Source organism: Schistocerca americana, chromosome 3 (genome assembly GCF_021461395.2).
Source record: "Schistocerca americana isolate TAMUIC-IGC-003095 chromosome 3, iqSchAmer2.1, whole genome shotgun sequence".
NCBI classification, from domain to species: domain Eukaryota; kingdom Metazoa; phylum Arthropoda; class Insecta; order Orthoptera; family Acrididae; genus Schistocerca; species Schistocerca americana.
In genome coordinates, this window is record NC_060121.1 from 519,560,223 (window position 1) to 519,584,742 (window position 24,520).

The 24,520-nt window shown below is 46.8% G+C and overlaps 1 protein-coding gene across 1 annotated transcript; it reads right to left on the bottom strand.

The window, feature by feature from the left end:
• Window positions 1–1,413: 1,413 nt before the first annotated feature.
• LOC124606175 (elastin-like) lies at window positions 1,414–24,520 on the bottom strand. Its single transcript, XM_047138142.1, has 3 exons — window positions 24,427–24,520; window positions 20,426–22,973; window positions 1,414–1,567 (listed from the first exon to the last, which is right to left on the bottom strand). Exons 1-3 carry the CDS (start codon window positions 24,518–24,520, stop codon window positions 1,414–1,416), a joined length of 2,796 nt encoding a protein of 931 aa, XP_046994098.1.

A 24,520-nucleotide genomic window follows, 5' to 3' on the forward strand; every position in this document is an offset into this window, starting at 1 on the left:
AAATTGGCCACTTACGTCAGCTTCTGGGGATTCTTTATTCGTTATGAAAATAAAAGAAGAAGCTGCTTCAGGCGGATAGCAGCGACAGAAAAATCGGTTCAAATGGCTCTAATCACTATGGGACATCTGAGGTCATCAGTCCCCTAGAACTTAGAACTAATTAGACCTAAATAACCTAAGGACATCACACACATCCATGCCCGAGGCAGGATTCGAACCTGCGATCGTATCAGCAGCGCGGTTCCGGACTGAAGCGCCTAGAACCGCTTGTACGCAGCGGCCGGCTAGCAGCGATAGAGAAAGATTTTACAAATGTTTTTGTTTTATCAATGGACACTGCTAGAATACTGGATAGGTGAGACCATGTGTTTATATTATTATTGCACAAAAGATGTTTAATCTCTGAAGCAAGGTACAGGGTGATTACGCAGTTAGGAGCCGACGAAGCAGACATAGCATGTTGTAATCCCTTAACCTGTCTGGCCGCAATCACCGTAACTGAGCGTATGACGCACTTACACGATCACATCGCACACAAGCAAACACGGTTGGCCCTAACCGTCTCATGTTTTCATTATTCGTGTCATGCTGAATTACATCACAAAAGTGAAGGTTTGGAACAAAGAATGATTGCATGAGTTTGAGTTTCACATAGTGTACAAATATATTTCGAAACTTTTTGAGGGTATTGAGGAAGGCGTAGGTCTCCCAGCACACGGCGACAGTACTGTGTGCCCTATTTAAATAGTCATCCAAAGTTACACACAAGCCCTTCACTGCTCTCTGATATGGTAGTGGGATGCCGTCAAGTTGAGTGAGAGGAACTGAACTTACTTATTTCCAATGTAATGCTAAGATTACTTGAGACTTTCTTGCATTTAGTTTAAGGCGCAGGTTTTTCGCCCATGTTCCACTGAAAACAGATCATTCATCTGGCAATCGCAGTATTTTTCTCTTCAGCTCTGGACTGTCGCCATAGAAATGATATTTACAGCAAGTCAAAATCCAATGAAATATCACTGACACGTAAAAAGACCAAAAGCGGCCTAAGACCGACGCTAGTCACACGCCTGGGAGAATATATCTGCAGGACGATTTCTACTTCCCACAGACATTCATTTTCCACTGACTAAATTTTTTGGGTTATGCCAGATTCAGGAATCACAGTCCCATACTAGCGCATAATGTCTACTGAGTGTGAACGTCGTTTTAAAGTAGTCTGCCACATTGTGCTAATCGTTATAAACAGCTGCGTGGACAGCGTCGTCGCATTCTTCGGTATAGCACAAAAGCTAGCTGGATTTAATTTACTAGTCCCAGACTAGCGCATAACACCTACTGAATGTGATTGTCGTCTTAAAGTAGACTGCAACATTGTGCCATACGTGTGTGATATCTTTGCTAGTATCGATTCTACTCATGTTGGCATTGTCTCTGGTCGTTGCCGGGCGACGAGAGGACGCTGGGCCGCGAGAGTGCGGGCGTGAACAGTCGTGGACGGGATGTATTCCGGTGCTCGGCTGGCGATGGTGGGTGACTGGCTCGCAGCAGTGGTGGTCGAAGGTCCCTTTTGATGAAAGACGGATGAGTGCTTCGTGTTCGCTGAACAATGTTGGTTGGGAACTTGAAATTTCTTCTACCTGACCACTGAAGGAAACGAGCCTGCTTGGGGAAGTGTAGCCTGCACGTACTGTGGACTACGGTGAGTTGCTAGATTAATGGTATTAAATTCATGAATCATGGTTCCTCATGAGTCTTATTAATACACACTTTAAAAAAAGTTTTTCATTACCTCGGTTCCGAGAATTCCGGAACCAGTACAGATGGAATAGAGATCAACATAAACTTCACTTCCGCACGTTGTTTTACTCATGAAAACCCCACATTGCAATTTGCACAACCATACAGCGACACGTTCGGAGGTGGTGGTCCAGATTGCTGTTCACATCGATACCTCTAATACCCAGTAGTACGTTCTCTTGCACTGATGCGTGCCTGTATTGGGTGTCGTCCCCTATTATGCACAAGTTCATCAAGGCACTGTTGGTCCAGATTGTCCCACTCCTCAACGGGGATTCAGCATAGATCCCTTAGAATGATTGGAGGGTCACATCGTTCATAAACAACCCTTTTCAGTCCATCCCAGGCATGTTCAATAGGGTTCATGTCTGGAGAACATGCTGGCCACTCTAGTCGAGCAATGTCGTTATCTTGAAGAAAGTCATTCACAAGACGTGCACGATGGGAGCGCAAATTGACGTCCATGAAGACGAATGCCTCGCTAATATGCTGCCGATATGGTTGCACTGTCGGTCGCATGATGCTATTCACGTATCGTACAGCCGTTACAGCGCCTTAATGACCACCAGCGTTCAGCCTGATTGGGTTGCCTCCAAACACGTCTCCGACGATTGTCTGGTTGAAGGCATACACGACACCCATTAGTGAAGAGAACGTGATGCCAATCCTGTGCGATCCATTCGGCATGTTGTTAAGCCCATCTGTGCCGCGCTGCATGGTGTCGTGGTTGCAAAGATGGACTTTGCCATGGACGTCGGGAATGAAGTTGCACATTATGCAGCCTACTGCTCACCGTTTGAGTCGTAACACGACGTCCTGTGGCTTCACGAAAAGTACTATTCAACATGGTGGCGTTGCTGTCGGGGTTCCTCCGAGCCATAATCCGTAGGTAGCGGTCATCCACTGCAGTAGTAGCCCATGAGCGGCTTGAGTGAGGCATGTCATCGACAGTTCCTGTCTCTCTGTATCTCCTCCATGTCCGAACAACATCGCTTTGCTTCACTCCGAGAGGGAAGGAAACTTCGCTTGTTGAGAGCCTTCCTGGCACAAAGTAACAATGCAGACGCGATCGAACCGCGGTATTTACCGTCTAGGCATGGTTGACCTACAGACAACACGAGCGGTGTACCTCTTTTCTGGTGGAATGACTGTAACTGATCGGCTGTCGGACCCCCTCCGTCTAATGGGGGCTGCTCATGCATGGTTATTTACTTCTTTGGGCGGGTGTAGTGACATCTCTGAACAGTCAAAGGGACTGTGTCTGTGATAAAATATCCACAGTTCTGTGAAATGGGGTGATGCAAAACTTCTTTTGATGTGTGTGATTGTGACATTGCTCCCATCTCATATTGTGGACCCAAACCCACTAATTTGTTTTTGATAACTAAGCACGTACTTGCTGTTTGTGCCGGAAGTGCGTTAAATGTTATTTACTCGCCATGTTATTGAGCACCGTGTCGCTGTCTTGTGGTGCGCGTAGGGGCACTTTCTGTTGCGTACTTTGGTAGGTAATAGGGGTAACGCAGGAGTAGGTTTAATAATGAATAAAAAAATAGGAGTACCGGTAAGTTACTACAAACAGCATAGTGAACGCACTATTATGGCCAAGATAGACACGAAGCCCACGCCCACTACAGTAGTACAAGTTTATATGCCAACTAGCTCTGCAGATGAAGAAGAAACTGATGAAATGTATGATGAGATAAAACAAATTATTCAGGTAGTGAAGGGAGACGATAATTTAATAGTCATGGGTGACTGGAATTCGAGAGTAGGAAAAGGGAGAGAAGGAGACATAGTAGGTGAATATGGATTGGGGCTAAGAAATGAAAGAGGAAGCCGCCTGGTAGAATTTTGCACAGAGCATAACTTAATCATAGCTAATACTTTGTTCAAGAATCATGAAAGAAGGTTGTATACATGGAAGAACCCTGGAGATACTAAAAGGTATCAGATAGATTATATAATGGTAAGACAGAGATTTGGGAACCAGATTTTTAATTGTAAGACATTTCCAGGAGCAGACGTGGACTCTGACCACAATCTATTGGTTATGATCTGTAGATTAAAACTGAAGAAACTGCAAAAAGATGGGAATTTAAGGAGATGGGACCTGGATAAACTGAAAGAGCCAGAGGCTTACAGTGTTTCAGGGAGAGCATAAGGGAAGAATTGACAGGAATGGGGGAAAGAAATACAGTAGAAGAAGAATGGGTAGCTTTGAGGGATGAAATAGTGAAGGCAGCAGAGGATCAAATAGGTAAAAAGACGAGGGCTAGTAGAAACCCTTGGGTAACAGAAGAAATATTGAATTTAATTGATGAAAGGAGAGAATATAAAAATGCAGTAAATCAAGCAGGCAAAAAGGAAGACAAACGTCTCAAAAATGAAATCGACAGGAAGTGCAAAATTGCTAAGCAGAGATGGCTAGAGGACAAGTGTAAGGATGTAGAGACTTCTCACTAGGGGTAAGATAGATACTGCCTACAGGAAAATTAAAGAGACCTTTGGAGAAAAGAGAACCACTTGTATGAATATCAAGAGCTCAGATGGAAACCCAGTTCTAAGCAAAGAAGGGAAAGCAGAAAGGTGGAAGGAGTATAAAGAGGGTCTATACAAGGGCGATGTACTTGAGGACAATATTATGGAAATGGAAGAGGATGTAGATGAGATGAAATGGGAGATATGATACTGCGTGAAGAGTTTGACAGAGCACTGAAAGACCTGAGTCGGTAAAAGGTCCCCGGAGTAGACAACATTCCATTAGAACAACTGACAGCCTTGGGAGAGCCAGTCCTGACAAAACTCTACCATCTGGTGAGCAAGATGTATGAGACAGGCGAAATACCCTCAGACTTCAAGAAGAATATAATAATTCAAATTCCAAAGAAAGCAGGTGTCGACAGATGTGAACATTACCGAACTATCAGTTTAATAAGTCACAGCTGCAAAATACTAACGCGAATTCTTTACAAACGAATGGAAAAACTGATAGAAGCCAACCTCGGGGAAGATCAGTTTGGATTCTGTAGAAATGTTGGAACACGTGAGGCAATACTGACTCTACGACTTATCTTAGAAGAAAGATTAAGGAAAGGCAAACCTACATTTCTATCATTTGTAGACGTAGAGAAAGCTTTTGACAATGATGATTGGAATACTCTTTTTCAAATTCTAAAGGTGGCAGGGGTAAAATATAGGGAGCGAAAGGCTTTTTACAATTTGTACAGAAACCAGATGGCAGTTATAAGAGTCGAGGGGTATGAAAGGGAAGCAGTGGTTGGGAAGGGAGTGAGACAGGGTTGTAGCCTATCCACGATGCTATTCAATCTGTATATTGAGCAAGCAATAAAGGAAACAAAAGAATAATTCGGAGTAGGTATTAAAATCCATGGAGAAGAAATAAAAACTTTGAGGTTCACCGATGACATTGTAATTCTGTCAGAGACACCAAGGGACTTGGAAGAGCAGTTGAACGAAATGGACAGAGTCTTGAAAGTAGGTTATAAGATGAACATCAACAAAAGCAAAACGAGGATAATGGAATGTAGTCTAATTAAGTCGGGTGATGCTGAAGGAATTAGATTAGGAAATGAGACACTTAAAATAGTAGAGGAGTTTTGCTATTTGGGGAGCAAAATAACTGATGATGGTCGAAGTAGAGAGGATATAAAATGTAGACTGGCAATGGCAAGGAAAGTGTTTCTGAAGAAGAAAAATTTGTTAACATCGAGTATAGATTTAAATGTCAGCAAGTCGTTTCTGAATATATTTGTGTGGAGTGTGGAGTATGGAAGTGAAACGTGGAAGATAAATAGTTTAGACAAGAAGAGAATAGAAGCTTTCCAAATGTGGTGCTACAGAAGAATGCTGAAGATTAGATGGGTAGATCACATAACTAATGAGGAGGTATTGAATAGAATTGGGGAGAAGAGGAGCTTGTGGCACAACTTGACTAGAAGAAGGGATCGGTTGGTAGGATATGTTGAGACATCGGGGGATCACCAATTTAGTATTGGAGGGCAGCGTGGAGGGTAAAAATCGTAGAGGGAGACCAAGAGATGAATACACTAAGCAGATTCGGAAGGATGTAGGCTGCAGTAGGTACTGGGAGATGAAGAAGCTTGCACAGGACAGAGTAGCATGGAGAGCTGCATCAAACCAGTCTCAGGACTGAAGACCACAACAACAACAACTTTGGTAATCTGTCCTGCTTTTTGCATCATGTTGCCAGTGCTTTGAGGTGTTTACTATTTGTTTAAACACTGTTCTAGGCGACTAACATTAAGGTTGCCTGTAGTTTGCTTGGCTCAGATGTTGTCCAGTGTCCCGCGTTTTGTGAAAGCAGTGTTTATTTAATTTGTTTTGTTGGTGCTTCACGTGCCTGTTAAACACTCTTTACACATTGGCTTTAAAACTCGTATTGTGTAATTCTGTGTGAATATCACGAGACGCGTTAACGATTACTTACAGATTCATTTTCTGAGACATTACTGTATGCCCTATCGCTGTGATAGCCGTGAAACAAAATTGGCAATTTGTTTTTTTTTTTTTTTTTTTTTTTTTTTTTTTTTTTTTTTTTTTGTGGTTTTAGGGCGCACAACTTCAGTGGTCATTAGCGCCCTGACTACTCTAAGAATGCACCGCAAGGCACAAGTTGACCACAACAACTAAAAGGGAAAACACGATAAAAGACAGACTGTCAGGCATAGGATTAAAAAACAGCATCATCAAATGTCCTTAGCGAGGTTTGTCAAATTGATAAAACGAAGAACACGAGCAGCTGCTCGTGGGTCATCCGCTAAAATGGCATCGAAAGTATTTGGCAGGTTAAGATCGAGGCGCAGTGTGTTAAGATCTGGACAGGACATTAAAATGTGTCTAACCGTCAGCAAGTGCCCACATGGGCAGAACGGCGCCGGCGCAGCCGTCAGCAGATGGCGATGGCTGAACCGGCAGTGTCCAATTCTTAACCGGGCTAAAACGACCTCCTCCCGCCGAGAAGGGCGTGAGGAGGACGTCCAAGCCACGGGAAGAGGTTTTAAGGCCCGAAGCTTGTTGTCGGTAAGTGCAGCCCAGTCGGCATGCCACAGAGATAAGATGCGCCGACAAATCACCCTACTAAAATCGGACGAAGGGACGCAACAAGAAGCTGTCCGAGGCTGGAGGACCGCAGCCTTGGCCGCGGCATCTGCAGCTTCGTTCCCGGGGATACCGACATGGCCAGGAACCCACATAAAGCTAACCGGAGAACCGACGTCCACCAGCTGCTGAAGAGAGCGTTGGATACGGTGGACGAAAGGGTGAACCGGGTACGGATCACTGAGGCTCTGGATGGCGCTCAGGGAATCTGAGCAGATGACATAAGCAGAATGTCGGTGGCGGCAGATGTAAAGAACAGCCTGGTAGAGGGCAAAGAGCTCAGCTGTGAAGACCGAACAATGGCCATGGAGCCGGTATTTGAAACTTTGTGCCTCGACAATAAAGGAACACCCGACCCCGTCATTGGTCTTAGAGCCATCTGTATAAATGAAAGTCATGTCGATGAACTTCGAACGAAGTTCCAAAAAACGGGAGTGGTAGACCAAACCGGGGGTGACCTCTTTTGGGAGCGAGCTGAGGTCGAGGTGAACGCGGACCTGAGCCTGGAGCCAAGATGGCGTGCGGCTCTCGCCCACTCGAAAGGTTGCAGGGAGTGAAAAATTAAGGTGTTGAAGGAGGCGACGAAAGCGAACGCCAGGGGGTAGCAGGGCAGAGACATACAACCCGTATTGACGGTCAAGAGAGTCGTCAAAAAAGGAACGATAAGACGGATGGTCGGGCATTGACAGTAGCCGACAGGCATACCGACAAAGCAGTATATCGCGCCGGTAGGTGAGTGGCAATTCGCCAGCGTCAGCATGAAGACTCTCTACGGGACTGGTATAAAATGCTCCGATCGCAAGTCGCAAACCCCGATGTTGTATGGAGTTGAGGCGGCGTAAGATGGATGGCCGTGCAGAGGAGTATACGAAGCTCCCATAATCCAGCTTGGAGCGGACGATCGACCGATATAGACGAAGTAGGACGGTTCGATCCGCTCCCCACGACAGACCACTGAGAACACGGAGGACATTTTAAGAACGGGTACAACGGGCGGCCAAATATGACACATGTGGAGACCAGCTAAGTTTCCTGTCAAATGTAAGGCCTAAAAATTTGGTTGTCTCCACGATTGGGAGAGCAACAGGACCGAGTCGTAAGGACGGTGGGAGAAACTCTCTGTAGCGCCAGAAGTTAATACAGACCGTCTTCTCGGCAGAAAAACGGAAGCCATTGGCGACACTCCAGGAGTAAAGACGGTCAAGAGAACGCTGAAGACAGCGCTCCAGGACACGTGTACACTGCGCGCTGCAATAGATGGTAAAATCGTCCACGAAAAGGGAGCCTGATACATCAGCTGGGAGGCAATCCATTATTGGATTGATCGCGATGGCGAAGAGAGCGACGCTCAAAACTGAGCCCTGTGGCACCCCATTCTCCTGGCGAAAGGTGTCGGACAGGACAGAACCCACACGTACCCTGAACTGTCGATCCATTAAAAAGGAACGAATAAAAAGAGGGAGGCGACCGCGAAGGCCCCATGTATGCATGGTGCGGAGAATGCCCGCCTTCCAACAGGTGTCGTAAGCCTTCTCCAAATCAAAGAACACAGCCGCGGTCGGGCGCTTCCGCAAGAAGTTATTCATAATGAAGGTCGATAAGGTAACCAGATGGTCAACAGCAGAGCGGCGCCTACGAAATCCACATTGTACATTGGTAAGTAGGCGTCGAGACTCGAGCAGCCAAACCAATCGAGAGTTAACCATGCGCTCCATCACTTTACAGACACAGCTGGTAAGCGAGATAGGTCGATAACTGGAAGGCAAGTGCTTGTCCTTCCCCGGCTTAGGAATCGGGACAACAATAGACTCGCGCCAGCATGCGGGAACATGTCCCTCAATCCAGATGCGATTGTAAGTACGAAGAAGAAAACCTTTACCCGCAGGAGAAAGGTTCTTCAGCATCTGAATATGAATAGAATCTGGCCCTGGAGCAGAGGACCGTGATCGGCCAAGTGCGTTTTCGAGTTCCCGCATGGTGAATGGGGCATTATAACTTTCACAATTCGAGGAGCGGAAGTTAGGTGGCCTAGCCTCCTCTGCCTGTTTGCGGGGGAGGAAGGCAGGGTGGTAATGAGCGGAGCTCGAAACCTCTGCGAAAAAGCGGCCGAAGGCATTGGAGACAGCCTCAGGGGCCACAAGGACGTCATTCGCGACCTTCAAGCCAGAAACTGGTGAGTGGACCTTAGTGCCAGATAGCCGGCGCAGGCTACCCCAGACAACAGAAGAAGGAGTAAAACTGTTGAAGGTGCTTGTGAAAGCAGCCCAGCTGGCTTTCTTGCTTTCTTTGATAATACGACGACACTGAGCACGTAATCGTTTATAATTGATACAATTCGCCACTGTAGGGTGGCGTTTAAACATGCGTAAAGCACGTCGACGAGCACGTAAAGCGTCTCTACATGCTGCGGTCCACCAGGGGACCGGTACGCGACGTGGAGAAGAAGGAGGGTGAGGGATGGAATATTCAGCAGCAGCGAGAATGACTTCCGTGAGGTGTGCGACCTGACGATCGCAGCTTGTAAAGGTTTGATCCTGAAAGGTCGCCCTGGAAGAGAAGAGCCCCCAGTCTGCCTTGGAGATGGTCCAATTAGAGAAGCACGGAGAGGGGGTATGCTGCAGGAGATGGATAACACACGGGAAGTGGTCGCTCGAATATGTATCAGAAAGTGCATACCACTCAAACCGGCGTGCAAGTTGGGGAGTACATATAGAGAGGTCTAAATGGGAATAGGTGTGAGATGTGTCCGAAAGAAAAGTAGGGGCGCCAGTATTGAGGCAGACAAGATCGAGCTGGTTGAAAAGGTCTGCTAACAAGGAGCCCCTCGGGCAGGATGCTGGAGAGCCCCAAAGGGGATGGTGGGCATTGAAGTCTCCAGTTAACAAAAATGGTGCAGGTAGCTGAGCAATAAGTTGCATCACGTCTGCCCTGGTAACGGCAGATGACGATGGAGTGTAAACGGTACAAAAGGAAAATGTAAAAGTGGGGAGAGTAATGCGGATGGCAACTGCCTGCAGGCCGGTGTGCAACGTGATGGGATCGTAGTAAATATCATCCCGGACCAGCAACATAACCCCTCCATGAGCTGGGATACCTACCACAGGGGGTAGGTCAAAACGCACAGAGGTGTAGTGTGCCAAGGCAATTTGATCGCATGGGCGTAGCTTCGTTTCCTGGAGGGCTACGACGAGTGGACGGTGCAAGCGGAGCAGCAACTTCAAGTCCTCTCGGTTGGAGCGAATGCTGCGAATATTCCAGTGAATAAGTGCCATCGTAAGAAAAGGGAGATGAGAGAAGTGGTCACCTCGAAGGCCGCTTAGGGCCTGGCTTCGAGCGAGCACTGCCGCCGCTATCAGTAGGCGGACAGTCATCGTCCATAGGGTCTATAGGGTCATCGGCCATCACGGGAGGATGGCCGGGAGGGGGAGCTTCCTCCGCCAGTGAACGGCCAGATGTACGGCTACCAGCGGTGCGGCCAGGCGAAACGGATGACGGCCTGGGGCGGCAACCGCTGGGTGGCGCAGGAGAAGAAATGCGCCGTGGCGGAGAAGGAGAACTGTGCTTCCTATGCGCCTTTTTGGAAGGACGTGTAGTGGAAGTACCGGCCGAAGGCTGGGAGGTCGAGGTACGGAGGAAGTCTGCACGGGATGGTTCCTTCTTGAAGGCCCGTGCATCTGACTTCGATGCCTTCGTCTTAGCAGAAGCTGAGGAAGGTGCTCGTGTCTGTGGGGTGATGGGAGGAAGAGGAGACGTCGACCGCGCGATCTTAGCACTGGCCGAACGGACGACCGTGGTGCTGAAGGTCAGATCGCATGTCTGGGTTGCTACCTCCCGGGTAGTCCGAGGAGAGGCGAGGACAGTACTGTATTTCCCCGCTGGGAGCAGCGTGGGCTTCCTACTAGCCAATAGCTTGCGAGCAGCCGAGGTGGACACTTTCTCTTTGACCCGAATTTCTTGGATACAGCGTTCTTCCTGATAGACAGGACAGTCGCGGGAGGAGGCGGCATGGTCACCTTGACAGTTCACACAACGAGGAGACGGAGGTGGACAGTCACCCTCATGGGCATCCCTGCCACAAGTGACACATTTAGCCGCATTGGAACAAGACTGTCGAGTGTGATTGAAACGCTGACACTGGTAGCAGCGCGTAGGTGTCGGGACATAGGGGCGAACAGAAATAACCTCGTAGCCCGCCTTGATGCGCGATGGCAGCTTAACACTATCGAAGGTCACGAAAATTTGTCCGGGTCGGTACAAGGTCATTGTTGACCTTTTTCATGACCCTATGGACAGCCGTCACGCCCTGCTCAGCGAGGAATGATTGAAGCTCCTCGTCAGTCAATCCGTCGAGGGAGCTAGTATAGACTACACCTCGAGACGAATTCAAAGTTCGGTGGGCCTCCACCCGGACAGGGAACGTGTACAGGAGGGTGGCCCGAAGCAGTTTTTGTGCCTGAAAGGCACTCTCAGTTTCTAGTAATAAGGTGCCGTTACGCAACCTGGTACAAGATTTGACAGATCCGGCTATGGCATCTACGCCCTTCTGAATAACGAAAGGGTTGACAGAGGAAAAATCCTTTCCGTCCTCAGATCGAGAAACTACGAGGAACTGTGGGGCAGGCGGTAGTACTTTTGTCACTGTTGGCTGGTCACGTTTCCGTTTTTGGGTCGAAGTCGAAAGAGATGGAGTAGAATCCATTGCGGAGGAATCCCCCATGATTGCCAGCGTCTCCGATGGCGCGCTCCTTCCTTGTGGGGACCCTCTCAGAGGGCACTCCCGCCTTAGGTGAATGTTTACACCTCAGGTCACACCTCCCGAGAAACAGACGGAGGGACCAATCGGCATGGTCAGAAGGTATCAGCTCAGGCAATCACCCCTCCCCGGGCCTGGCCTTTACCAGGGGGTACGCGCGTGCCTTACATGTCTACCCAGGGCGGGGACTTACGCGTTACCCCGTCACCGGCTACGCGTGCGAACGCGTGGGTCGGCCTTCAGGCACGCACAGGGAGGAAGGAAGAAGAGGAAAAAGAAGAGAGAGAGGGAGAAAGAGGACAGACTGTCTCAAACGCCGAGGTGGAGACCAGAGAAGGCAAGGAGAAGAAGGCAATGAGAAAGCAAGGAGAAGAAGGCAATGAGAAGGCAAGGAGAAGAAGGCAATGAGAAGGCAAGGAGAAAAAGGCAATGAGAAGGAAAGGAGAAAAAGGCAATGAGAAGGCAAGGAGAAGTCAAGGGAAAGAGTAAGGAAGACAGTGAGGTGGAGAAGAGCAAAGAAAGGAACCAACAAAAGGAAGGAAGAAACGAGAAGTGAAAAACCAAAAAGACCACGATTATAGGTCGTGGAACCGTCCGTCTCCGGACGCAGGCGCTAACTACCCCCGTGAGGGGGATGGACTCCTTTTAGTCGCCTCTTACGACAGGCAGGAATACCGCGGGCCTATTCTAATCCCCGGACCCGCAGGGGGGGGGGGGGGGCAATTTGTTTGTAAGACAGCTGGCCAGTAGAGCATTTTAGACCCTTGTTACTTGCCGTTTGTTGTTTTTGTGTACTGGCACTGTCTATTAATTACTTGTCAACTGTTTATTTGATCAAGCTGCCCTGGCTTTGTCCAGTCTGTCGGTTAATTTCAGCGGCTATTGCCGGCCGCGGTGGTCTAGCGGTTCTAGGCGCTCAGTCCGGAGCCGCGCGACTGCTACGGTCGCAGGTTCGAATCCTGCCTCGGGCATGGATGTGTGTGATGTCCTTAGGTTAGTTAGGTTTAAGTAGTTCTAAGTTCTAGGGGACTGATGACCACAGATGTGAGGTCCCATAGTGCTCAGAGCCATTTGAACCATTTTTCAGTTGCTATTGCCTTTGTTTACTGCCCTTGAGGTTACGCGTTGGCTTCACCTAAGGGGGCCCTGTAGTATAAACTTAGTCTGTCGTTATGCTTGGCCACTGTGCCCTAATATTTTGTTTTACATTTACCTATGGACTTCTTGTGTTTCGTCAAATTTCAGTACAGATAATAAGGCATCTGGCAATTATAAAGCTTGTTTGAGTGGCCACCAACCATTAATTCAATTAACCTGTGTATGTTCTGACTCATTAAAATACTACTGGCGCTCAGTGTTCGTAAAATTTGTACTCCCCTTAAAATTTTGTGTTGCCTTCATCGGGGTTAGGTAAGTTTATTGAAACACATGCCGTTTGACGAAATTTTCATGTGCAAATTGTGACGACATCGTACAGTTACTTAGTGTTGTATCGCAAGTGCCGTATGCCTGTGTTTACATACAACCGCCCCATCAAACATTTCGGGCCAGATCAGATTCTAGAGGCGCTGTTTTATATACACACAGGGTGAAGAAGAATTCACACATTCGGAGTTCACAGTACGATTCCGCTGCATCTACTAGATTCCAAGTTTGTTTTGTGTGTACCCTCCCTTAACGGTCCCATCTAATTTCTATGGAACCATGGGGGAAGGGTACACGGAGAACAGGTATGGAATCTAGTAGATGAAGTGGCGGGGAACAACTCGCGTCCGCGACGTGCAAAAGGCTTCTTTAAAAGCTGCCCAATGAAAACAATTGCACTTCCGTTTCTGTTTACGTAGTATGTAACTGCAGATGGTGTGTAGAAGACCCACTGTAATCACTGTGTGACGAATAAGAATCCAGATAACGTACCGTGCAGACTACATTTAGCGAATAAAAACAAAAAGAATTCGACCCAGAGTTGAACGCTCGACGTCCTGCATGCTAATCCAAGACGCAATTCACTGGACCAACTGAACAGCACTACTGCTATGTGCTGACACATTTAGTTACCGTACCTCTGATTACAGTGTTGCCAGACTGCCAATCCTTAACGTCCATTTACTGCCCGGAATATGTGCAGGACGAAATTTTGTGAGAGACTTTTTTGATTTGCTAGTGAGGAATCACGCTATGAAGTCAGTGTGTGTGTGTGTGTGTGTGTGTGTGTGTGTGTGTGTGTATGTGTGTATGTGTTGGTTTTATTACTCTTTGATTACGATTTTTATATTATTGTATCTTCCATGCATACAGCGAGTTCGTGCATAGTTATGAGACAACTGTGACATTTGTTCCCTGCGTGTTAAGTTATATTTAATTGCAAGCACGGAACGACCGAACAAGCTGTGTATTTTTTGCCGTCTCTTGTGGCTTACACTTACAAAAAAGCGATATTAAACCTCTTACACAGACAAAAACGCACGAAATTTAATAAATGTTCAAATGGCTCTGAGCACTATGGGACTTAACTCCCCTAGAGCTTAGAACTACTTAAACCTAACTAACCTAAGGACATCACACACATCCATGCCCGAGGTAGGATTCGAACCTGCGATCGTAGCGGTCGCGCGGTTCCAGACTGTAGCGCCTAGAACCGCTCGGCCACATAGCCGGCTATCGGTAGTGCACCGTCTGATAATGGAGTGGTCTAAGGAAGCTATAGAAATTCTTACTGAGGCATACAGACACGTAACATGTCTTTATGACACAAAATCACCCACATACCATAACAAACACGCTAGGAAATACTCAATCGACAAAACAGTTGACTGATTGAAGGAGGTTAGGTTTTCGTCTCATGCTGAAATTATAGCGAAGACTGAAAGTTTGCGGATGACGTTTGTATCAGAAATTAATAAAATAAAAGTTTCAACCAAGAGTGTTATGGTACCTGCTGACGTCTATGAACCCACGGTTCATACACGAGACCACGGTCACGCCAGGAAAGAATCTTGCAGCGCAGAATTAGCACGAGAAAGCGTGGAATACGCTAAAAACAGTAACGTCACAGTGAGTAATTTTTTTACTCTTCAGTTTTACTCTTCAGTTTCCTCTAAAGATAGAACAGTAAATGAAAAAAAAACTAAGCTGATAACTGGTTTGTCGTGACGAACGTCACAAGATACATTATGCTAACAAATATGCAATGTATATGAATAGTTCGGTGGTCTGATACGTTTAGTTTACAATTCGAAAATTGTGGGTTTGAATCACACTAGTGTCCATGTTTTTTTTTTTTTTTCCTTTGTAACTTATCATTAAATACGTTGTGAAGCTAAGTTCGTGGCCCATAATCTTGCACAGTGTCTCGTACTGGACATAAATATCCAATCACAAAAAGTGTAAAGCACACACTGAAAGCTGTAGTTGTCATTGTTCTTCAAGACGAGTGTCTTGTCAGTGAGATCCTAGTCTCTCCCACTGATGTTGCTGAGGATTTCTTCATTATAGATGAGTGTTAAGTTGCACGAGATGGCCAGCCATTTCAAACATCATCATCATCATCATCTTTATCATCATACAGCAATCCACGTGGAAGAGGTATGACCAAGGGGACAAAACGGAAGAGTGCTTACAACGAAGAAGAAAGTGCTATTTTGAAAAGAAATGACAATATACTGACCAGCATAAACAAAATAAAAACTGCTCCAACTGAAGTCCTACTGCATATGTAACTGCTTCTCTACAGCAAATAAAAAGTAAAGCTCTGGTTATAAAAGCTAAAAGAGAGAGATCTTTAACATATTTTTTGTTGCACAAGAGGAAGATCTGGGCAATAATGAGTAAGAAGACTATTTATTTGTTTCTTTTCATTAAAATGTAATTGCTTACTATCTATAAAATACAAATTTAATGCAATGTTTTATATTGAATGTGGATTGTAATTAGAGCAAATTCAAATTACAAAATTTATTGCTAATTCCAGCTAAGTTAATTTATAAATATCATACACTCTCTTGCATATCACATTAACTTTTTAGTAATAATCTACATTACTTACTTTCAAGATTCGACACTGTATCAGTACTTCTTTTTAGTGATTCCCACTGACACTTCCATACCCAGTAGTGTTGAAATATTCCTGTAGAGCGCCACTCACTTTCCTAGCTGAACTGATTTGTGTTGACCTAATCTTCCTATGCCCCTCAGATTAGTTTGTTGCGATTCTCGTGGAATGATGACACGGTGATTTTTGTCCTCTTTCTTTTCGAGTTGTTCAGCGTCACTATTCCCAATTGTGTCCAGTAAAAAATTATGTATCACACAAGTATACAGTGTGATTTTCTCTGCATTTTCAACAGTTCTGGGTGGTACTGAGTTACTAGGGGGAGTTATGAGGATAATTACCCTTCCAAACTTGTACAAAAACAAATCTCCCATTCCTTACCTTTATAGTATCCCACTACCTCCCGAAGTTCCATCATCCAGCCACAGAAGAGCATTCCCTTCGTAACGCAGTACCACCCAGGACTGGAGCAACTGAATTATATTCTCTGCCAGGGTTTAGATTAACTCTCGTCGTGCGCTGAAATGAGAAATATCCTGCCCACTATGCTTTCCCCACCTCCTACAGTGGTATTCTGCCATCCACTGAACCTACAAAATATACTCGTCCACCCTTACACAACCCCTGCTCCAAATCCCTTACCTCATGGTTCATACCTCTTTAATAGACCCAGATGCATGACCTGTCCCATACATTCTCCTACTGCAATCCGGTCCCATCGAAGACAGAGCTACATGTTAAACCAGTCACGTGACTTACAAGCTAAGTTGTCACCGTTGTGCTGCATTCTATGTAGGCATGACAACCAACAGGCTATCTGTCCGCAAGAATGGCCACCGGCAAACTGCGGCCAAGAAACAAGTGGACCACCCTATTGCTTAACACGCTGCCAAGCATGAGATCCTTCACTTCAATTACTGCTTCACAGCCTGTGCCATATGGATCCTTCCCACGCTAGAGGCGCTGTGATATATATATATATATATATATATATATATATATATATGTGTGTGTGTGTGTGTGTGTGTGTGTATTTGTTGCGTTATTTTTTGATTGGGCTTTTTTTATTGTTGTATCTTCCACGCATGTTGTGATTTCGTACATAGTTACGATATATCTCTGACGTTTATTCCTTGCATGTTTAGTTATTTTCAATTTCTGACCCTGCAACTGAAAATCTGCAATCGAACAAACCGTGCATTTTTCGCCGTCTCCAAAAGCTGCGACAAATGAAGCTAACGTTAACTGTTCAAGGGAGCTTTTGCGTAATCTGGTTGCGTCGTGTGAAGTACCCACAGGTCGAACGACAGCCGCCACGACTTGTATCGACTTAAATCGTTAGGTTCAAATTTTTTGTTTTTAATCTGCAACTGTTCCTTGTATTTACATATCTTACTATAATGCACGTTTGTCATTGGGCATTAAGCTGTTGTTTATGAGGTTACCTCGGATTGTTGAAATTTATTCAGTGTTGATAGGACATGGCCTGGATGGTTGCGTAAAGTTTCTTTTGTATTGCAGACATAGTGGCACGTACGGAGAAAAAAATGGTTCAAATGGCTCTGAGCACTATGGGACTTAACTTCTAAGGTCATCAGTCCCCTAGAACCTAGAACTACTTAAACCTAAGTAACCTAAGGACATCACACAGATTCATGCCCGAGGCAGGATTCGAACCTGCGATCGTAGCGGTCGCGCGGTTCCAGACTGAAGCGCCTAGAAACGCTCGGCCACTTCGGCCGGCCGTACGGAGAAAAATTCATAAAAAAGAAAGGCACCTATGTTTAATTGTCTGTTTTGTAAATTTATTACTTCTTTATCATAGGTCTCCCAATACTTAACACTTAGTTACCACCGATCCAAGGCTAAGCAAATTAAAATTCAAAAATAACATTTAAACCGCCAAGGGCTAGGCCAAAAAAGTAGATATTCTTGTGGTCTTGGCTTTGAGAGTAGAAGTCTCTGACCGAATAATATTGCGTTAATTTTTTCCCTCTTTATTTCACTTTAGTGTAAGGGTTTCCACAGTGACTAGTATTTCATTTTTTACTGCGTGAATTCAATTAAGTTTCTCACTTAAAATGTCGTAGGGGTAGTTTCAGTCTCCTTTCTCACATGCGATAATACTTCTACTCAGAGTTAAACGCATGATAAACGGGCATCTCCGGGTCATACGCAGGTGACTAATTTTCACACACTTACATGAATCGTACCTCAACTGAAGAAACCAGACACGTCATCTATCGAACATGTACGTAGCAAGAACAAGCCCAATAATCTTTTAAGTTATGTTTTTGATACTACTAGGAAAGAGCTTACATAAAAACATAGATTATTCTTTGTTTTTAAATAACGTTGCACTCTTTCTCATGCAAACTCTTCAAGTATTACATTTTCTGTTTGGAATCTACATAAACAAAAAAATAATTTTTTAGGAGAAGGTTTGTATGAAAGAAATTTTTTTGGAAAATCTACCGGAATTGCCGGAAATTTTGATGGTATTTTTGTATGAAAATCTCGATGAAAGAAATGTTACCGTCGGTTTGACAGTTCAGCTGTCATATGTTTTCATAAAAAAAGTTACTTTCAGTTTGACAGCTTTGGTGTCGCATATTTTCACAACAATAAATTCCACACTGAATGCTGATAGTTTTTAAAAAAAATACAATTGAAAGCGATATTTCAGTGTGTTATCAGTTGAGACCATATCTTTGGTGTGTTGCAAAGGTTGAATTGATGTCAGTTCGTGGTAATTTCGTATGTTACAAACATTCAGCTGATTTCAGTTCTTGTTTACTACTCTGGAAAAAATGTCAACAGTGAGGCGTCGAAATATTGGTCGGCGTACGCGCAACGCAGGCCAACTACATGATCGCCAAATCAATGACACCGACGAAGAGCTTATCACAAATTTCTTCAGTTTATTTCCTCGCAAATTCTGGTGATGAAATCAATCAGCACAGCACCATCAGTTGTGCGGTTACGCGAGAGATTATTTCTCAAGTACAACTAGTACGTGAACACAATCAACTGGTTAAATGGATCAAGACGGAATTAGAAGCGATGCTTTCGGTTGAGCACACGGTAGTGACCAGGGCCGACCAGCGGTCTTACCGTCGTTGAATGAATCTTCTCTTGAGAGATTTGATATACAGACATGTTATATAATAAACATTTTGTGTTAATTCTCAATCAAGGTTCCATTTACAATTACAATAAAGAAGGTCAGAGAGAAGGGTGAAGAGGAGATGAACAGAGAATTGGGGGGAGGGAGGAAGGAAACGGATATGAAGAAGGAGAAGGAGGATATGGACAGAGAGATGAGGCAGAAGACTTATAAGATTTGGTACATGATGCAGTTGGAAAGAAAAAATTTCTATTTATCTTGTTAACCGTACCTGCTAGTAACTAAAGTAAGTGTTTTTTTTTTTTTTTTTTGAGTTCTGCGAAGAAACACACCTTTAATTGGGCCTTATGCCAATTTTACACTTGCTAAGGTTGACATTTGGTTTCCTTTGCCCGCCTATGAACAAAGCCACAAGGCGATTAATTAATTAGCGGCAATTTGATTTGTTATTCTTTGGCACAGCTACAATTCAAAATTTAATTATTTTGTGCAAGGTATTTGTTATTTGCTCTTATGCCATTTATTTCATTGTTCTTTGTTTAATTCCTTGTTGACTAATTGAGACTGCTATCCCATATTTTTGGTGTACTTTTACTGTATGATTTTAATTGTTTTTAATAAACTATCGCCTAAAGATACTCTATTGGTGGTTCTAGTGCCTTTCCACTCGCCAACCAGCTCCTTACCACTTCACCCATACTCCTTACTCCTGAGATTTTCGCAGAGAAAGTACTAAAATTAAATCTCATCAGAAAGGAAGTGACAGAAGATACCGTTAATGCCTTTCACTAAATTACGTAGTTCTCTCAAAGTGGACTACACTTTTATTTTGAGAAAATATACTATATTCATCTCTGTCCAACAAATACTCAGACCTTCAGTGAACCTACTGCGGTCTGAAACGTCCTGTCGGAGGTTCGGGTCCTCCCTCGGGCATGGACGTGTGTGTTCTCCTTAGTGTAAGATATATTATGTAGTGTGTAAGCTTAGGGACCGATGATCTCAGTAGTTTGGTCCCATAAGAATTTACCACAAATTTCCAATTTCCTCATGAATAATACATCACAATTTAACAATAATGATGACCGTATCTACATTATTCGACGAAAAAATGATCTCCATTACTCATTGTTAAAGCTGGCAGTGGCTCAGAAAGGAGTTCAAAGTGCATCAACAAAAAAATTTTGATTATTTGCCCAATAATATAAAATGTTTAACAGGTAGCAAAGCAAGTTTCAAATCTATACTCATTTGTTTTGGGGGAATCCCTTGTATTCTACAGACGAATTTTTATTTCAATCTGGCACCGAGTTAAGAAAGAGTAACCTGCCTTTCATCATATCAGTTAGAAATTTTGTTTAAGTCATTTTGTAACTTCCTATGGTTACTCATCAACGGCATCTCCTCGTACTCCACACCGTAACCAGCAAACAGACGCTGTTTGCTACTCATCCTGTCCAAAAGATCCTTTATGTATATAGAGAATAAAAGCGGTCCTACCACACCTCCGTGAGACACTCCTGGCGACACTCCTGGCGACACTCCTGGCGACACTCCTGGCGACACTCCTGGCGACACTCCTGGCGACACTCCTGGCGACACTCCTGGCGACACTCCTGGCGACACTCCTGGCGACACTCCTGGCGACACTCCTGGCGACACTCCTGGCGACACTCCTGGCGACACTCCTGGCGACACTCCTGGCGACACTCCTGGCGACACTCCTGGCGACACTCCTGGCGACACTCCTGGCGACACTCCTGGCGACACTCCTGGCGACACTCCTGGCGACACTCCTGGCGACACTCCTGGCGACACTCCTGGCGACACTCCTGGCGACACTCCTGGCGACACTCCTGGCGACACTCCTGGCGACACTCCTGGCGACACTCCTGGCGACACTCCTGGCGACACTCCTGGCGACACTCCTGGCGACACTCCTGGCGACACTCCTGGCGACACTCCTGGCGACACTCCTGGCGACACTCCTGGCGACACTCCTGGCGACACTCCTGGCGACACTCCTGGCGACACTCCTGGCGACACTCCTGGCGACACTCCTGGCGACACTCCTGGCGACACTCCTGGCGACACTCCTGGCGACACTCCTGGCGACACTCCTGGCGACACTCCTGGCGACACTCCTGGCGACACTCCTGGCGACACTCCTGGCGACACTCCTGGCGACACTCCTGGCGACACTCCTGGCGACACTCCTGGCGACACTCCTGGCGACACTCCTGGCGACACTCCTGGCGACACTCCTGGCGACACTCCTGGCGACACTCCTGGCGACACTCCTGGCGACACTCCTGGCGACACTCCTGGCGACACTCCTGGCGACACTCCTGGCGACACTCCTGGCGACACTCCTGGCGACACTCCTGGCGACACTCCTGGCGACACTCCTGGCGACACTCCTGGCGACACTCCTGGCGACACTCCTGGCGACACTCCTGGCGACACTCCTGGCGACACTCCTGGCGACACTCCTGGCGACACTCCTGGCGACACTCCTGGCGACACTCCTGGCGACACTCCTGGCGACACTCCTGGCGACACTCCTGGCGACACTCCTGGCGACACTCCTGGCGACACTCCTGGCGACACTCCTGGCGACACTCCTGGCGACACTCCTGGCGACACTCCTGGCGACACTCCTGGCGACACTCCTGGCGACACTCCTGGCGACACTCCTGGCGACACTCCTGGCGACACTCCTGGCGACACTCCTGGCGACACTCCTGGCGACACTCCTGGCGACACTCCTGGCGACACTCCTGGCGACACTCCTGGCGACACTCCTGGCGACACTCCTGGCGACACTCCTGGCGACACTCCTGGCGACACTCCTGGCGACACTCCTGGCGACACTCCTGGCGACACTCCTGGCGACACTCCTGGCGACACTCCTGGCGACACTCCTGGCGACACTCCTGGCGACACTCCTGGCGACACTCCTGGCGACACTCCTGGCGACACTCCTGGCGACACTCCTGGCGACACTCCTGGCGACACTCCTGGCGACACTCCTGGCGACACTCCTGGCGACACTCCTGGCGACACTCCTGGCGACACTCCTGGCGACACTCCTGGCGACACTCCTGGCGACACTCCTGGCGACACTCCTGGCGACACTCCTGGCGACACTCCTGGCGACACTCCTGGCGACACTCCTGGCGACACTCCTGGCGACACTCCTGGCGACACTCCTGGCGACACTCCTGGCGACACTCCTGGCGACACTCCTGGCGACACTCCTGGCGACACTCCTGGCGACACTCCTGGCGACACTCCTGGCGACACTCCTGGCGACACTCCTGGCGACACTCCTGGCGACACTCCTGGCGACACTCCTGGCGACACTCCTGGCGACACTCCTGGCGACACTCCTGGCGACACTCCTGGCGACACTCCTGGCGACACTCCTGGCGACACTCCTGGCGACACTCCTGGCGACACTCCTGGCGACACTCCTGGCGACACTCCTGGCGACACTCCTGGCGACACTCCTGGCGACACTCCTGGCGACACTCCTGGCGACACTCCTGGCGACACTCCTGGCGACACTCCTGGCGACACTCCTGGCGACACTCCTGGCGACACTCCTGGCGACACTCCTGGCGACACTCCTGGCGACACTCCTGGCGACACTCCTGGCGACACTCCTGGCGACACTCCTGGCGACACTCCTGGCGACACTCCTGGCGACACTCCTGGCGACACTCCTGGCGACACTCCTGGCGACACTCCTGGCGACACTCCTGGCGACACTCCTGGCGACACTCCTGGCGACACTCCTGGCGACACTCCTGGCGACACTCCTGGCGACACTCCTGGCGACACTCCTGGCGACACTCCTGGCGACACTCCTGGCGACACTCCTGGCGACACTCCTGGCGACACTCCTGGCGACACTCCTGGCGACACTCCTGGCGACACTCCTGGCGACACTCCTGGCGACACTCCTGGCGACACTCCTGGCGACACTCCTGGCGACACTCCTGGCGACACTCCTGGCGACACTCCTGGCGACACTCCTGGCGACACTCCTGGCGACACTCCTGGCGACACTCCTGGCGACACTCCTGGCGACACTCCTGGCGACACTCCTGTCCCTGGTAAACAGCTCTCCATCAAGGGCAACGTTCTGGGTTCTATTACTTTAAAAGTCCTCACCACTCTCATATCTGGGAACCTATTTCGTATGCTCGTACCTTAGTTAAGAGTCTGCAGCTGGGCTCCGCGTCAAACGCTTTCCGGAAACGCATCCTACCCACTCTCCCCTTCTTATTCGATTAGCGTATGGTACTTGACAAGAAAGACCATAGGCACTTATCCGTATTTGCCTAGATATTGCGAATCTTAGCGTCGTAATTATTAAACGAAACGTGTAGTGGAGTAAGTAGAATTTCCATAGTCTTGTTTGGGTACGTTGGATCTCAGAACTTCATAAAGCTTTCAGCGATGGAAGTCCTCTTGCAGGTAATTTCTTCCACAGCAGTTTGGTAAGCATTCCCATGACACCCTGATGCTGACTGTATAAACCCGAAACTAGTTGTTCACCTTTGCTATGGAACTTATACCTCTTACGTTAATTCAACTTATCAAAGTTCCGAGACTAACGAACAATACTCGATATTTGTTCGAACGAAGGCCTCGTGAATGATCTCTTTCTCATATGAATAACTCTTTTTCATAATTCTTTGAATAAATCTGAGTATTGTATTTGCCTGACGAGTCGTTAGATTTTAGTGGTCGTCCCACTTCATATGACTCCAGAAAGAACATCCAGATACTTCAGGGTCTTGATATTCCAGCTACTGATAGCCGATCGCATAGGCAGATGATACTGGATCTTTTCGTATCTCAAGAGGTGTCGCATTACAGCCATCTATATTTAGGGTAAGCTGCCAATATTTGGAACAAGGTTGATCGTGTACAGGGTGAACGGAAAGTTACTCCATTTTTATTAACAGCCACTGAAGCAACAAGGGTTGATGCTTTGTGGAGACGGTACACTATAAACCAGTGCTAGTTGTATGAACTTTCTGCTAGTCTGTATTACTTGATGGACCATGATGAACACATTCACACAGCTGTTTCTCTGCTGCTGACGAGTGTTGTTGTGATGGTGCACTTCTTCAAAGCAGATCATTTTTATAAATTTAACATACCTTTACTTGGTACATTATTGAAAATTTGTCATTCAAAAATTTTTTACGTGTTCTTATGTTTTCATCAAATGAAAGAACAGAAAAACTGTCTGAAAATTTTAAGTATGGAGATTAAAAAAGACTGACTTGTAAAAGTGTAATTTCCTTCAATATAATGGATTCATACGTCACTTATGTAACTTTTGCTGTATAATACTCAGAAGTTCTTTGTATTGTTCGTCTTTTTTAAGGCTGTCATTAAAAAACAGGACCAAAACTGGAAGACATTTGTTCAAAGATCCAAGGCGTCCATGCTAATGAAACGTCTAACAGCAGAATTGATGAAACGTCTAACAGCAGAATTGCCCAAACATTGTTGACCCAAGAACAGTCTGACTTTGGTTTAATGGAGGTGATGGTAATGTTGGTGACACCAACAGAGTTGGACTACCACCAAAATTCACACCAGCCACTAAAACAAAATCAAGCAT